General features: G+C 33.3%; 1 protein-coding gene across 2 annotated transcripts; it reads right to left on the bottom strand.

Annotated features, from left to right (window-relative positions):
- Positions 1–218: 218 nt before the first annotated feature.
- Positions 219–3,362, bottom strand: LOC125213255 (elongator complex protein 4). Of its 2 annotated transcripts, none has more exons than XM_048113694.1 (9): positions 3,195–3,362; positions 2,893–3,076; positions 2,586–2,812; positions 2,423–2,492; positions 1,591–1,747; positions 1,325–1,400; positions 1,079–1,238; positions 897–988; positions 219–576 (listed from the first exon to the last, which is right to left on the bottom strand). In XM_048113694.1, exons 2-9 carry the CDS (start codon positions 3,035–3,037, stop codon positions 409–411), a joined length of 1,095 nt encoding a protein of 364 aa, XP_047969651.1. In that variant the 5' UTR covers positions 3,038–3,076; positions 3,195–3,362; the 3' UTR covers positions 219–408. The 2 variants fall into 2 exon arrangements, with proteins under 2 accessions (XP_047969651.1, XP_047969650.1); XM_048113693.1 differs by having other exon boundaries at positions 2,893–3,060.
- Positions 3,363–15,845: the final 12,483 nt, after the last annotated feature.

Below are 15,845 nucleotides of genomic sequence, written 5' to 3'. Positions count from 1 at the left end.
AATAAGCGAGACTCAGCTTGAAGCAAGGTAATCACATCCATCGTCAAAGATGAGACAATGGAGTATAGATTGGCAATCTGAAGACCAAACACATTTATGTTATGTTACTTTGTCTTCAGTACTTATTGCTTTCGTGTTTAGTATGTTAGGCTTTTTAACAAACCCATCATATAGAAGATCTTCTTGAATCAAGCCCATCATCTAAATGAATAAGACTATTGCAAGAATAAGGCTTGTTTTCCTCTATTTGTTTCATTGTTTTCTTCATAACTCCAAACCAATCTTAGGATCACACATACAGTGACTCAAAGGAACCGAAAAAAAAACCGAATGCTAGAGCAAAACATTTCCAAGATATCAGCCGACACCAAAAATTCAACAATCTTAAATAGATACGCGCATCATCAATTAAAAGTCGAAGGAACCTGTTTTAGAAGACCCGGAACAACTACCAGAAGAACCATAAGAGCTTCCAGTTGCACCGTCTACTGGTGCTTGGTTTATACATTCCAAAACTAAGGATCTTCGCTTTTGCAGTTTCATCGAGAATGTGGTTGTCTCCAGAATTGCAGGGACCTATGTTATCCAGGGCACAAATCAGATGTTTCTAGCCATATCATATTATGATAATTTAGGAGAAAAATGTTGTAGATGAGTTCAGATGCTTCATTATGATAGATGACAGTGATTTTACAACACAAAAAGAGTATAAATCCCACTGAAATATAACTACAATAGTATAAGTATCACTTTCAGTTTGATGTAGGAATAGTAAATGATGTGCCTTTTTTCTTCTCGAAGAGTTTAAAGTTTCTAGCTTTTCACTGTAGTGTTCATACAAAACAAACATAACAAAAAGCATCAAGCTGTAGTAGCAAACTACACATATGACATACCTGTGTGTTGAAACGTGCAACTTTGTGCACACTAAGAAGTCCAACCATATCCTTGTATCCTGTAAGAAGCGTCGCCAGTTCCTTGTCTTCATCTAATTGAGGCATAACTTGTAAGTTACATTTCTTCTCATGTATTTAAATAGGTAGTATTATGCATGAAAACAGAAAAGAACAGTAAACACCTGGAATTGCTTTTACAGAAACTAATGTGTCAGCCAAATGTTGCAGCCTTATTGAGAAGGTTGTTGAAACGAGAGAAGGTGAAAATGTTATGACAGCTACTGCATTTGACAATCTCACCACACTTTTCAAGGATCTAACAAAAGAAAGCATTTCCCATTCCTACATAAGAGTAGGGAACTATCAGCAGGGCCAAACACCGCATAAAATTATAAAATACATGATAAAAAAATGAAATAGATACTTACTCTGTTGGAATATTCACACTGCGGCGAGCACAGTGACTGAATAGCAATACGTCCTCCTGTTATGTCCCCATTGTTCCTAAAAACAGATGAGACAAATTAGATTATACAATCTTCAGAAACCAAAGAATGATTGGGTCATTTGCATATATAGTTGATTGATCAACTTTGATTTGATCACTGTCATCCCAATTCGATCAGACATCATGTTGATCTATTTAGTAATATAAATAAGAACTTTTAGGGGCTTTAGTTGAAGAATGACTTACTGATTTGCTTGGGATAAGAAACTCGAACAACGTTCATGAAATGCGCCAAGATCAGCAGATTCCTTTAGGCTAACACAATCAATCTGCTTCCCATTAAAGAAATGCCTTTCCAGGGGCTTCCGCAGATCAAAGTCATTGCAGTACTCTGACTTTCCATCTGTTTATCAAGCACATGAAGTCATGAACCATTTTCTGACAGGAAATGTGAAGATTTAACTGCTACCAAGAAATAGGTGAAACAAGCCAGGCTCGGAAGAGAAAAATGTGATGGATAGGAAATATCTAGTGCGCAAATAAATCACATTCATAGGGTCCATTAGTATTCTATTGCATCGCGAAATATTGAGTGATAAGAATCTTCCACCTCATCTCACAAGCAATTACATCTATTTGCAACTCGACTTCATGCATATCCTTAGTGTCATCTTATGTTTTCTCATATTAGTCAATTATGCAAGTAAAACAATGATTGGATTTCACTTTCTTTATTAGGAAACACTTTCATAAGTTACTTCCAACAAGACTTTTTTTTTACCACATATCACAAAAAAAGTAGTGCCACCAATCATTCTTCTTGCCTGAAGGAAATGTCTCTTCAGCCAGTTTATATAGATCCACAATATAATATCTATCTAATACTGATTCAAAGTGCTTCCCTAATGCAGATAGTGGACATCCATCTTCACCAACTCAATTCAAACACCAAATGGAGAAGGAAGAAAATGGCTAAAAGTCATATTATTGATAACAACTATCGTGATTACAGCAGTTGCAAACAAGAGAAGAAAGCAGTAACAAAGTCGTAAAACTGACACATATTGATAAACTTCACCTCTGTGCGACTCTGAACTCTGCTCCCCAAGATACTTCTTGTATTGCCATGCAATTCTCAACCCTTTCTCCTGTATTTACAGTACATTCATTCTTTCAAAGACAATAACTCTAAACAAAATAAACTATAGATGAACTCACGTTCATTAACTAGAAAAAGGTACCTGCTCGGTCTCATGGACATGTGATTTGTCATCCTTGGACACCATGGGACTAGGCAAGGTACCAAGAAAGCCTCTGGGCTCACTTGCAGGACTTGCATATACTAAAGGTTGATGATGAACCAACCCCTGAGACATGAAATTTCTCAACAATAACATATGATGTGGTGCCTCCGGATCTTCCATCACCACCATTAAACTTCCCAATGCAAGCCCACCACCCAGAATCTCTGTCAAGATAAAAAAATAATCTCAAATAGTGCACATCGAACTAAAACAAAAACCAACTCTGCTGAGTAAAAGGAATTACTATCCAGGTCAGGAATGCCAGACGAAAGTAACATGGTCCCGTTTGGACCATGCTTAAGCCCAGGAATGCTAGGAACAGAGCTTGACGCTCCACCGAAATTCCGTGAGAAACTGCCGCTCCGAGGTTTATTAGCAGCCATGACCATAACTGAAGCTACCACCACCACAACTACAAAAACATGAATCTAAAATCAAATTAACAGAACTGAACCAAGTCAATTCGCTTTGGGCATTCCATCGAACACATGGTGTGTAGACTCAATTTTGCTCAAAACAAAGTATCTATTGAGAATCGAAGAAAACCTGTGGATCCTCACTTCAGTCGGCGATTAAGAAACTTGGGAGAACTGAAGTTCGAGATTGGAATACAAAATCAGTTAAACTGGAAACAGTCGTTCTAACGTCAAAATGAGTTTGGAGAAGCAGCAGCCAACGCTTACGGTAGTGGGCCAAGTTATGAATTCAATATATGGGCAGCCCATTTTACATATGCCATTTAATTCTTATACTTTGAAACCCAGATCCACAAAATCACATATACTCCATCATTTTCATTTTTTAAGTAGGTTAGTATTGTTGATCACATCAGCCGCTGATGCCATTTAAACAAGGGTCTACTTGTAATCTAATCTTTCTGTCCGCTATTAAATTGGAGTATCTTATTTTTCCTATTTCATCAGTCCGCCAATAAATATCCCATTTCATTTTTACTATATTTGATAACTGGACCCTACATTCCACTTACATTTTATTATAAAACCGATATATAAAAGTAGGCCATACATTTCACTAACTTTTCTACCCCTAATAAAGCCAAACAATTTCTTAAAGCTTGTGTCAATTAAATATGGGACATTTAATCACGGATGGAGGGACTAAATTTTTATTTATTTAGTACTGTTATAATTTATTTACAATGTAGGTTATGTAACCATAATTAATATTTGTAAATAATTAGTCCACAATTAAATTAGATAGGGAAATAACAGAAATTAAACATAAAGCATGGTATGAGAAAGAATTAAAATAAAATAAATAACTCTATTCAATTATTGATTAAGCCATCATTCAGTTATGCATACATGTATATATTTTTTTAAAACATTCAAATTTTGGTAATAAAATTTGAGTATTATAGAGATTGTATATCAATAAATTTTAATCTTGTAATAAAAATTTATTAGGAGTATAAGATAGTGAAATTCATGGTGGGATGCATGCAATATGGAGTATGAAACACAATATATAAAAAAATTCGTCTAAATAGTGTGTTACTTTGGTCAACTCTCACGGGAAATCCCACCCCTTCACGAGATTTTTCACTCTCCCAACTATTCAACATTTCATCATATTATTAATTGCTAAGAAAAAACCGAATTTACGCCTTCCTTAACACTTTTATTCATCATATTTTTATTAATTGCTAAATTAAAACCGAAAAAAAAAAACAATTAACGCCTTCCTTAATTACACGTTTATTTTTCCCAACCTCCCTAAATACTGCTCTATTTGGGTTTGTAATTTTATATCTATCGATGCAAATGCAAATGCAAATCCATTTATAACTTGCTTGAATTGCGAAGTTCGTAACACCGACGCTAATGACTAAAGTATTATTATCGCATGCATGTTTCTTGTTTCCTTTTATATTCTGTCGTTTCCTTATATTTGTTGTTATGCATGACATAACAAAATATTTATGCCCGAGAGCTATGATGACAGCAAAGTAGTGATTTTAATTAGCTATGTGTAAATTGATAGCGTTGTATCAAAAAAAGTGTCTAATATTTTGAGTCAGGTGATCAGCTTCGTGTTTTTATTATGTTCAAGATTATCACAAAAATAAAATAAAAAATAATCATAATACGATTTACTGGGTATAACGGACAAATTAGATTTGTATTCTCTTTTTTCTGTAAATGGAATATGAAGCATAACATTACACGCATCAACTTCTATATATATGTGTGCGATGTCTCATCACATGGTGAACTTCGGTGATGGTTGGGCGAACAGAAAAATAGATAGTACTCACTTATTTTATTTATAACCCATAAAAATAAATATGGCAGCATAAAAGTGTGTATATGTGTATGTATTAATTAGTGAATGATTAAATATCATAAGAGATTATTTGGTGTATATATCTCAATTTTTCTAGAAGCCAATTGTATAAAACTCACACCATGTTGTACAATTTTAAAATAAAATTATTGTGCTTACCACTCCTCGTATGTTATCTATGTTTATAAAGGCTTTTAAAAGATCGGGCGTCGCAATACAATTCGTATGAAGCTATTAATTTTCAGCCTTCTCATAATTATAAAATAGCACGTGGATGCGGCAAGCGGCTTCTCTTTCGGCTATATATCAACGGTCTTCGTTGCTAACATTTCTGCATGAGTATCTCTATGCATCTAAAACAATTATATTTCCTTCGTCCCATATAAATTCGTCCCATATAAATAAGCTAGTTGAAAATGACACAAATTTTAATACATAATTGATAAATAAGAGAAAAAGAGAAAAAATAGTTGAAATAACGTAGTGCAGAGTGGGTTCCATATATAATAAAGTAAAAAATAAAGAAGACAATTTTTTTATAAATGGATATGGACCGTTTCTATACAAAACAGACGAATAAAACAAAAAACCTATTTCTATCAAATAGTCGTATATATTACTAAATCAGTGCAAATTCAAATAATCAATGTCCATGCTTCAATTCGTAATAAAATAAAATATATATATATATATATATATGGGTGCGCTATGGTCCATAAGTGGAATCCTGTCAAAAATCAAAGCGAATCTCAGCCCTTGGATCCTTAGATTGGATGATCGTGATCATAATATCCGAGCTACATTATTACAGTATAAGCGTTACATTATTAGCCGAGCTACATTATTAGACTATACAATCTACATTATTAGACTAAAGCGTGTTACATTATTCATCGAGCTACATTATTAGACTACACAATCTACATTATTAGATGACACGTGTTATTAATCTAACGGTTACATCACAAGATCCAATGACTGAGATTTGCTTTGATTTTTGACAGAATTTCAGTTATGGACCTGATCACGTCCCTATATATATATATATATATATATATATATATATATATATATATAGGGATGTATTCAAATCCTTTTCATATCTTTTGTCCTTTTTCCTTCTTAATCCTAGCCCCACGATTTTGTCATCTGAAGGTTAGATTAATTCCACGTGTCATTTAATAATGCACATTTTCATTCTAATAATGCACAGCGGCTAATAATGCAACATTATAGACTAATAATGCACATTTTCATTCTAATAATGCACAACGACTAATAATGCAACATTATAGACTAATAATGCATTGATCACAACCATCCAATTCAAGGATCCAAGGGCTGAGATTAAGAAGGAAATAAGACACTTAGGGTGCAAAGGAGCCTAACGCACCCCTATATATATATATAGGGGTGTACTAGTATAACAACTAATTTTAAAGTTACAACATACATCCAACCACGTGCTGCCACATGGCACGAAAAATGCAATATTGTATACAGAAAAATGCAATACGCATTTGTAGAAGCTATAAATGAATTTCGGCAGATTGCATTTTTGTTATATGCAGATTGCATTTTTTATTGTTAAGTTTTGCATTTTAGATATTGACTGTTTAAATTGCATTTTATATATAGACGGATTGCATTTTTATATGTGAAAATGCAAAACTTAACAATAAAAAATGCAATTTATGTGAAAATGCAAAACTCAACACTATAAAATGCAATTTACATACAACAAAAATGCAATCTGCAAAAATGCATATACAACTAGATTGCATTTTTGTGTTTAAAATATTGCATGTTTTGTGCCACATGGCAGCACCAGATTGGATGTACGTTGTGACTCTAAATAAAGGGGCACCCTAGTGCACCCCTATATATATATATATATATAGGGGTGCACTATGGTGCCACCATAGATAGGATAACACCATACCTATATATATATATATATATATATATATATATATATATATAAATATAGAGTCCCATTATCCACAAATCCACTCTTAAAGACCGAACCACCGAACCCTACCAAATTAGGGCTTTTAGATCTAGTTTTTTATGGATAAGATACAGAAATTTATAAATTATTTTCGCCTTCATCACGAGCCTATTTTAATTCATCCGAAGGTAAATAAGTCATACTAACATGTTACGAAGATTTAACTTCGTCCAGAATATATTACTTCATTCTAGTAGGTTTTTACTTCATTTTAGTAGGTTTTTACTTCATTCCAGTAGGTTTTTACTTCATTCCAGTACGTAAATGTGGTTTCGCCGTCGCGTGCCGTTCTTTCTCTCTACAATATCTATCACCACCGCCATGGAGCTAATATGGTTTAATAAATACATGTAATAATATAATAAATTATTGGAATGAAGTATGTGTAGAAGCATTTGAAATCCTACTGGAATGAAGTAAAAATCTTATCCAATGAAGTAATAACGTTTCTGAATGAAGTAATAAACTTACTTGAATAAATTGCATACTTAAATGTTAATCAAGCAAAAACCCACGTCTTGAGTTTGAATGAAGCATATGTTGAATCATTTCAAAACCTACTGGAAGCAAGTAAAAACATGTTGTAGTTTCAAGGTATTACGTACATAATGAAGTAATAAACCTATACAATGAAGTAAAATGGGCTAGTAATGAAAGATTGTGATCAATTGAGATTATTTAGGCTAATTGAGAAATGAGATGCAATATCAGCCACTCATTTTTATTAAATGAGTGGTCCAGATTTTGCCACACAATAAATATTTTTAGACTAATTTAATATGAAAGGGCAGAATAGTAATTTTAACAAGAACAACAAAAATTGAAGAAGAAGTGGCTCGTCAGTTCCTCTCCGCCAACGAAGAGAAAGAGGGGAAACCAATTGCAAAATCGTTCTGGCAATTCCGGCGCAGCAGCAAGCGTCAACTGCAGTTATTGTACAAATTTTGTGAGAGGTAACGAAAAACTAATCTTTTTGTTTTATAATCCGAGTATTAAACGCAATTTTTGGTGGCGATTTTGGTTGTTATTTTTAGGAATCATTGAATTACGCATTCGTATTTGATGAATTATGATAGTTTGCTCTTTTTCTAGATTGAGTTTTGCTACGCTGATTGATTTCCTAATTCGTTGAAAATTTATGTTGTGTAATGCGGTGGTGTTCAGAACTCAGTTGTTGTGATGATAGAATGCAATTTGTAATTTGTTGCTCATTACTTGTTTGATGAAAAGCCTGTTAGAATTCTGATATTATATTGTTCTGAGGTTGGTCATTGTTCTGAGCTCCGAAGCTGTCAAAGAAGTTTAGCGAGAGTTTTGTGAAGGAGGGGCAAGCATCGGCGTCAATTGGATTAAACTCACGTAAGCAAGCTGTTCCGGAAGATATAAGGGAGAATTTTACAGGTGGTGTTTCTGATTCGATCGATTTGTTGACTTTTCATTGTGCTATGATTTTGTTGCATTAATCCAAATTGTGGGGAAATTTTAGTGTAATCATGTGTTAGAATTGAATTCAGATTTGTTTCTGTGAATCATTTGTTTTTATTTGAAGAAAATTACATTATTTGAAAAAAAAATGTTGATTATTTTGTAATCTATTTGCAATCTCAAGAATGTTGATTATTAGGATGGAGTAAATGTAGATCTATTGACATTTTATATAGCTATTGACATGATGTTGACATTTTGCTATAATGTCAAGTATGGATTGAATTGAAAATTTTAGTGTGATTGTGTGAGTGTGTGTGTTCAAGAACTGATGTTTTAGTATGGATTGAATTGAAATTGTTTTTCTTGGATAGGTTTAGGGGTAAAGGATCTGATGCTTTGTAGCTTCTTCTAGCAAATAGCTTTTCTGTCTGAATTTGTAGAACATTATTGTGACAGGTATTAATTCCAAATTTCCTCCCTTAAATAAATGAAAAATGAAATTTTGCTTGATGTATTGATGTGTTGAAGGCGATGATTAAGCTGAGTATTCCAGCGGAAGCAGGGCATTACGGTGTTCTGATTGAAAATTGCTGCAAGGCTAGTCATCATGATAGAGGTGTGAAGATGCTTGACCAGCTCATTAAGAAGGATATCATATTATAAGGCCTCATATTACTTTGCATATGGAACCGAGTGCTTACATGATGAAAGGTCAAAAGTTTTCTTCACTTGAGGTGGAAGCTTGTGCACCGGAGTTCAGGAGCGCGTGAACATGTACGCGCCACTTAGAGTGACGAATTTGAGCGCCAAGATCAGTTGTTGCTTCATATGTCTCTGATTCAAGCTTCGTGGCTGTGAAATTGAACGATTTTGCTTTTGATTCGGAAATGTGAGATTGTTGGAAAGTTCTAGATTTATTGTTGATAAGCTGTTGACATTTTGCTGTAAGTTGTTGACATTTAATATGCAGGCTATTGACATGTGTTGTATGATCATGATGCCGGAACTTGTGTTAAATAAAAAAATTAAGATAAAATAGTTGTTAGTTTTTAACTGCAAGAATTGTTTTTGAGTTGTTGACACTATATAGAAGTTGTTGACAAGCTGTTAACATTTGATATATAAGTTGTTGACATTTTGCTATAAGTTGTTGACCGAGAAATCGTTGATTGCGTGAATGGAAGTCGTCGTCGGTGAAAGCTGTTGACATTTTGCTATAAGTTGTTGACATTTGATATTGTGGCTATTGATATGTGAATTATAAGTGTTATTTTTTAGTTGTTGACATTTTAATACGAGTTGTTGACATTTGATATTCTGGCCATTGATATGTGAATTATAAGTGTTATTTTTTAGTTGTTGACATTTTAATACGAATTGATGACATTTGATATTCTGCCATTTTAGAAATGAAATGACGATAATACCCCCTAGTTGACATAATGTCGTTTATAAGTTGTTGACATTTGATGCAACCACTCATTCACAATTTTCGCGCAATGTCAACTAATAGTTGTTATTTAGATCTTGAAAGGTTGTTAGAGTGTAAAGGCTTAGTTTTCGTTTTAGCAAGTTAAAGTGTCGGTGCTTCGAACTTAGTCTCTGTATACTTCGTTGTTGACTAGAACCGCGAGTTTAAGCAGTGAGATTCACCGCGCATGTACAAGTGTGCGAGGACTTGAGACCACGTGTTCGATTGTGTTAAATAAAAAAATTAAGATAAAATAGTTGTTAGTTTTTAACTGCAAGAATTGTTTTTGAGTTGTTGACACTATATAGAAGTTGTTGACAAGCCGTTAACATTTGATATATAAGTTGTTGACATTTTTTTAGCTTTTGTAAGTTGTTGACCGAGAAATCGTTGATTGCGTGAATGGAAGTAAATCGATCGGTGAAAAGCTGTTGACATTTTGCTATAGAAGTTGTTGACATTCGATATTCTCGCTATTGATATGTGAATTATAAGTGTTATTTTTTAGTTGTTGACATTTTAATACGAGTTGTTGACATTTGATATTCTCGCCATTGATATGTGAATTATAAGTGTTATTTTTTAGTTGTTGACATTTTAATAGAATTGATGACATTTGATATTCTGCCATTTTAGAAATGAAATGACGATAATACCCCCTAGTTGACATAATGTCAACTATAAGTTGTTGACATTTGATGCAACCACTCATTCACAATTTTCGCGCGATGTCAACTATGGTGCACATCGTGTCAACGACACATAAAAGTCATGTCAACTACGGTACATATCGTGTCAACTACACATACAAGTCATGTCAACTATGTTACATACTATGTCAACTACACGTACAAGCCATGTCAACTACTCATAGAAAACATGTGAACAACAATTATAAGTCATGTCAACTACACGTACAAGCCATGTCAACAACAATCAGAGTTGTTTTTTAGTTGTTAACATATACTACAAGTTATTGACATTTTCTTGTTAGTTGGTGATATTTGATTTTGCTCTCTATTGACATCTATCGTATGATTTTTTCTTTTTAATTATAATATTTGTTTTCCGAGTTGTTGACACTTTATACAAGCTGTTGACATTTGGTTATAGGTTGTTGACATTTCAATATAATTTGTTGAACTGATTAACATTTGATATAACTGATAAGTTCAAAAGTCAGAATCCACAATAATAGTTTTAAAACCCATCCAAAAAATAAGTAAACATCAAACATTAAAATCACTTTTTGTTCACTTCTTATTTCTACGACTAAACAACTCCTTGTACTTGTTGCTTAGCTCAAGCAATTTGTCCATGTTTGCTTCTATCAAATCATGAGCCAGTTGTAACATCGGCAACCTCTGGTTATTGTAAATTGATGCAATCATCGTGTAGCAATACATTTGTCACCATATCCGATGGGAGTAGGTTCTGAGAAGAAGACCCAACTCCACTGTCATCTACATCAAGACTTTGTTCTTCATTCCCTTGCTGCTGCTCCTCATTATGAATGTATCTCTTCTTTATACGTCCTAAACCAAAAACTTCTCCTTTCATTAATGGAAATGTCCGAGGAACAGAACGCTTGTCTTTTGTAACTCTGTCTAAGTAGCAGAGCTGCATATGTTAAAAAATGCATGTCAATTACTAGTGTGTAGCGTCAACTCAATACACAAGCCACTTAAATAACTAATACAACTTATGTCAGCTATAGTACAAGTTATATCAACTACACATACAACTCAATGTAATCATGTTAACGGTTAATAATCTGTAATGCAAAATGTAAAACATACCATAAGGAAGAGAAGTGGTCCTGCAAAGGTGTTCTTCTCTGTCTTCGACCAATTTCCCATTGCAAACTTGAGCACAGACATTGTATGTGATAAACAGTTGATATTTCTCACGTTATCCAGATCATCAATTATCTCTCCAATCTTAGATTTTATCATTCCACATGTTGATTGCTCAATCAATGCTGATTCTAATAGGACCAAGAACATTCTCTTGAACTGTGTTCCTCCTTGAAGATCTGCTAACATAAGTTGTTCAACAGCTTTATGGTTCACGTTTCCTGGTTTCGTATTACATTGTTCTGCTATCTCCCTCATGAAAGGTGCATTTCTTTTCCACTTATCTCTGGAGTAAGTAATGTCACCTCTTGGAAATCTGTATACAAGCTCCACATCCTCTTCAGTGATATGAATTTTTTTTCCCATTATAAAGCTTTATCTTGCACTTTTTTTCATCAAAACTTTTTAATAATGAGAATGCTAATCTACTAGGAATGTAATCAATGTTGAAATGTAGGACACTCTCAAAACCCAACTCCTTCACAACATTAATTTGTTCCTAATTCAGTTTGCTTATTGTATCAACAAAAAACAAAGGCTTCCTTTTCACTAGAAGCATTTGAGATAAATTTTGGCAATCTCAATCCGTTTTTCATCCTTTACTGAGATACTGAAGTACTCCTTTTTCGCTTTGATATTTTTCTGTTATTGGTTTAAAATCAAACATAATAAATCTATATCAATTATACACAATATCATGACAATAACAAGTATACTTTGTTGACAGCAAGTGCATGTATATTACTAAAATTACGTCAATAGATATACCAAGCACAATTAACAGAAGTTCAGACATTAAGTATACTCTGTCATTAACAGGTATATCCCATATATAGCAAGAACAATTATCTTATTACTATTATGTCAATAGTTAAAGTTTATAATGTTGACATACCTTGTTGATTATCTTATAAAGTTTATGGCAAGCATACCCTGTTCACATAAATATGACTATGTAAACAACTATTCAAACAAACACACAATATGTCAATAGCTATTGATATACTACTACAACCATACATATGTTTTCTACAGCCATCCTAACAGTCATTCAAATAAGCATACACTATGTCAAACAAGCATACACTATGTCAATATAATTATGTCAACACCTATTCAAACAAGCATACACTATGTCAATAGCTATTGACATACTACTACAGCCATACATATGTTTTCTACAACCATCCTAACAGTCATTCAAACAAGCATACACTTTGTCAAACAAGCATACACTATGTCAATATAATTATGTCAACAATCATTCAAACAATCGCACACTATGTCAACAGTATATTATTATAGCTATGTCAATAGCGATAAATTTAAAATGTCAATAATCTTAAAAAATTAAACAAATCCTTAACTGGAAGGTGATGCTTGTCCTCTTCCGTTTTTTCCAGAAGCATTGTTCCTTTCCATCTCTTCCGATTCTACCATCGCTAATCAACAAAAAAAATCAGCAGAAATTGATTTCATAAGAAAACGAATCCAGATGTGTGGTAATACACTAAAATCGAAGCAATATACTTAAAATTTGAATCAATTTCTTAACCTGAAGAAGTCGTTTCAACGACCGCCGATTTGGAATGCCTTTTTCTGGATGCAATCGCCGCTTCAGCTTCAACTATTTCATCGATCCTCATTTTTCGAAATTAATTGATGTAGAAAACTGACCGAAATCTAAGATTAGGAGATGAATCGCAATGAATAGGAGAGAAGATGCAAAATTGTATTTAGAATCGCGATGAATCGCGACAGAAACTTGGGAGAGAACTTTGAGAAACCGTTCGAGAGTTTTACAGAGTATTTAGAATATAGTTTAAACATTTTAGAACTGAAATGACAAAAATACCCCCTGTTGACATAAACTACAGGTTGTTGACATCGCGCGAATGAGTGGTTGTGGTTGCATCTCAATTCTCAATTAGGCCAAAAAATCTCAACCTAACAAGACCCTATATATATATATATATATAGGGGAGCACTAGGGTGCCCCCTTATTTAGAGTCACAACGTACATCCAATCTGGTGCTGCCATGTGGCACAAAACATGCAATATTTTAAACACAAAAATGCAATCTAGTTGTATATGCATTTTCGCAGATTGCATTTTAGTTGTATGTAAATTGCATTTTATAGTGTTGAGTTTTGCATTTTCACATAAATTGCATTTTTTATTGTTAAGTTTTGCATTTTCACATATAAAAATGCAATTCGTCTATATATAAAATGCAAATTAAACAGTCAATATCAAAAATGCAAAACTCAATGATAAAAAATGCAATCTGCATATAACAAAAATGCAATCCGCCGAAATTCATTTATAGCTTCTACAAATGTGTATTGCATTTTTCTGTATACAATATTGCATTTTTCGTGCCACATGGCAGCACATGGTTGGATGTACGTTGTAACTTTAAAATTAGTTGTTATACTAGTACATCCCTATATATATATATATATATAGGGGTGTGTTAGGGTCCTTACAGCATCTTAGCGTAAAACACAGCACAAATCACAGCCCTTGGATCATTAGATTGGATGGCTGTGATTTGTTACATTATGATACTAAAAATCTACATTATTAGGCGAGGTACATTATTAGACTAGAAATGTACATTGTAAGACTAAAACTGTACATTTCTAAACTAAAATGCTACATTATTAAACTAAAATGCTACATTATTATCCGAGCTACATTATTAGTCTAAAATTCTACATTATTAGATGACACGTGGCATTAATCTAACCATTAGATCATATGATCCAATGGACTGCAAGTGTTTTGAGTTTTACTTATACTTAGCGTTCTGACCTGAATACATCCCTATATATATATATATGGGAGTGTTATATTGCTAACTCAATGCTTAATTGCTAACTACAACTCAATAATAGCCATTAGATATTCAAATTAAAGGCCTAGATCATTAACCACAAAATATCAATACGATCAACAAAAAACGTCAATAAGGCTATAGGATTAATTCCAATAAAAATCAATAGGGGTATTAATGTCAAGTTAGTTATAACTAACTTTTAAAAGAAATCCCAAAACTTTAAATTCATATAACATATATCAAATTAAAGATAATTTTATAAGGATTCCAACGATATACTACATGCATATGTTCCGACGTCAAAATTTGAAAAAAAAATCTAGAATTTTCGTATTTTTCGTACACAGGCTAATGTCAATACAGCTAAGATAATATGTCAATATAAAGCATATATAATGTCAATCCTAAATTTGTGTTGACATTCTCAAAGCATTGTGTTGATATTTTCGAAACACTATATTGACATTTTCATCCAAAACCCTAATTTGGCGTTTTTTTTTAATTTTTTTCGATTTAATTAATAAAAACGAAAATTACACGTGGCAAATTGTAGACCACACGTTTTTTAAAATCATGTGGCCTTAAATTAGTTGTAGTTAGCAATTAAATGATGAGTTAGCAATTGATCACTCCCATATATATATATATATATATATATATATATATATATATATAGGGTTGTGATCAATTGAGATTATTTAGGCTAATTGAGAAATGAGATGCAATATCAGCCACTCATTTTTATTAAATGAGTGGTCCAGATTTTGCCACACAATAAATATTTTTAGATTAATTTAATATGAAAGGGCAGAATAGTAATTTTATGTTTTAATTAGGGATGAAGAAGATGGCCACCCAGAGAGTCGATGCGGTGATCCAATCATCATTCTTCTCTCTCAACCAGATCAATCCTTCGAAATTCTTTGTCATTTCGCTGATTTCTCATCGGAAGCTTTGTTTCTTAGATATTCCGGATAGGTGGAGAGAGCTTTCACGAGCGCGCTTCGATCCTTCACCGTTGAAGCTGAAGGAATCGGCGTTTTCGACGCCGTCGAGGAAATGGCGGTATTCGAGAAGCTGAATCAGCAACTGAATTGAATCAATTGATGATCTGAATGTTCAATTCGCGTTAATTGAAAACCTAATTCGGTGAAATTTAGGGAAAACACAGGGAATGGGGGTTCGAGAAGCTGGAATTCAGAGATTCGTGAACGAGGATAAGGCAAGATCGGAAATACGCGATTCAGGCGAGAAACGCCTACGCGACCGGCGTCCACATGT

This window comes from Salvia hispanica, chromosome 3 (assembly GCF_023119035.1).
Source record: "Salvia hispanica cultivar TCC Black 2014 chromosome 3, UniMelb_Shisp_WGS_1.0, whole genome shotgun sequence".
NCBI classification, from domain to species: Eukaryota; Viridiplantae; Streptophyta; class Magnoliopsida; order Lamiales; family Lamiaceae; genus Salvia; species Salvia hispanica.
This window is presented reverse-complemented; position numbering and strand designations above follow the sequence as displayed.

What these genes read in the sequence shown, in the direction of transcription:
- LOC125213255 (XM_048113694.1), bottom strand. Translation starts at nt 3,037, where the DNA reads ATGGTCATGGCTGCTAATAAACCTCGGAGCGGCAGTTTCTCACGGAAT. An exon ending in TGGCATTCCTGACCTGGATA is followed by an intron (nt 2,813 to 2,892) that starts GTAATTCCTTTT and finishes TTATCTTGACAG; the next exon opens with AGATTCTGGGTGGTGGGCTT. An exon ending in GAGTTCAGAGTCGCACAGAG is followed by an intron (nt 1,748 to 2,422) that starts GTGAAGTTTATC and finishes CTTGATAAACAG; the next exon opens with ATGGAAAGTCAGAGTACTGC.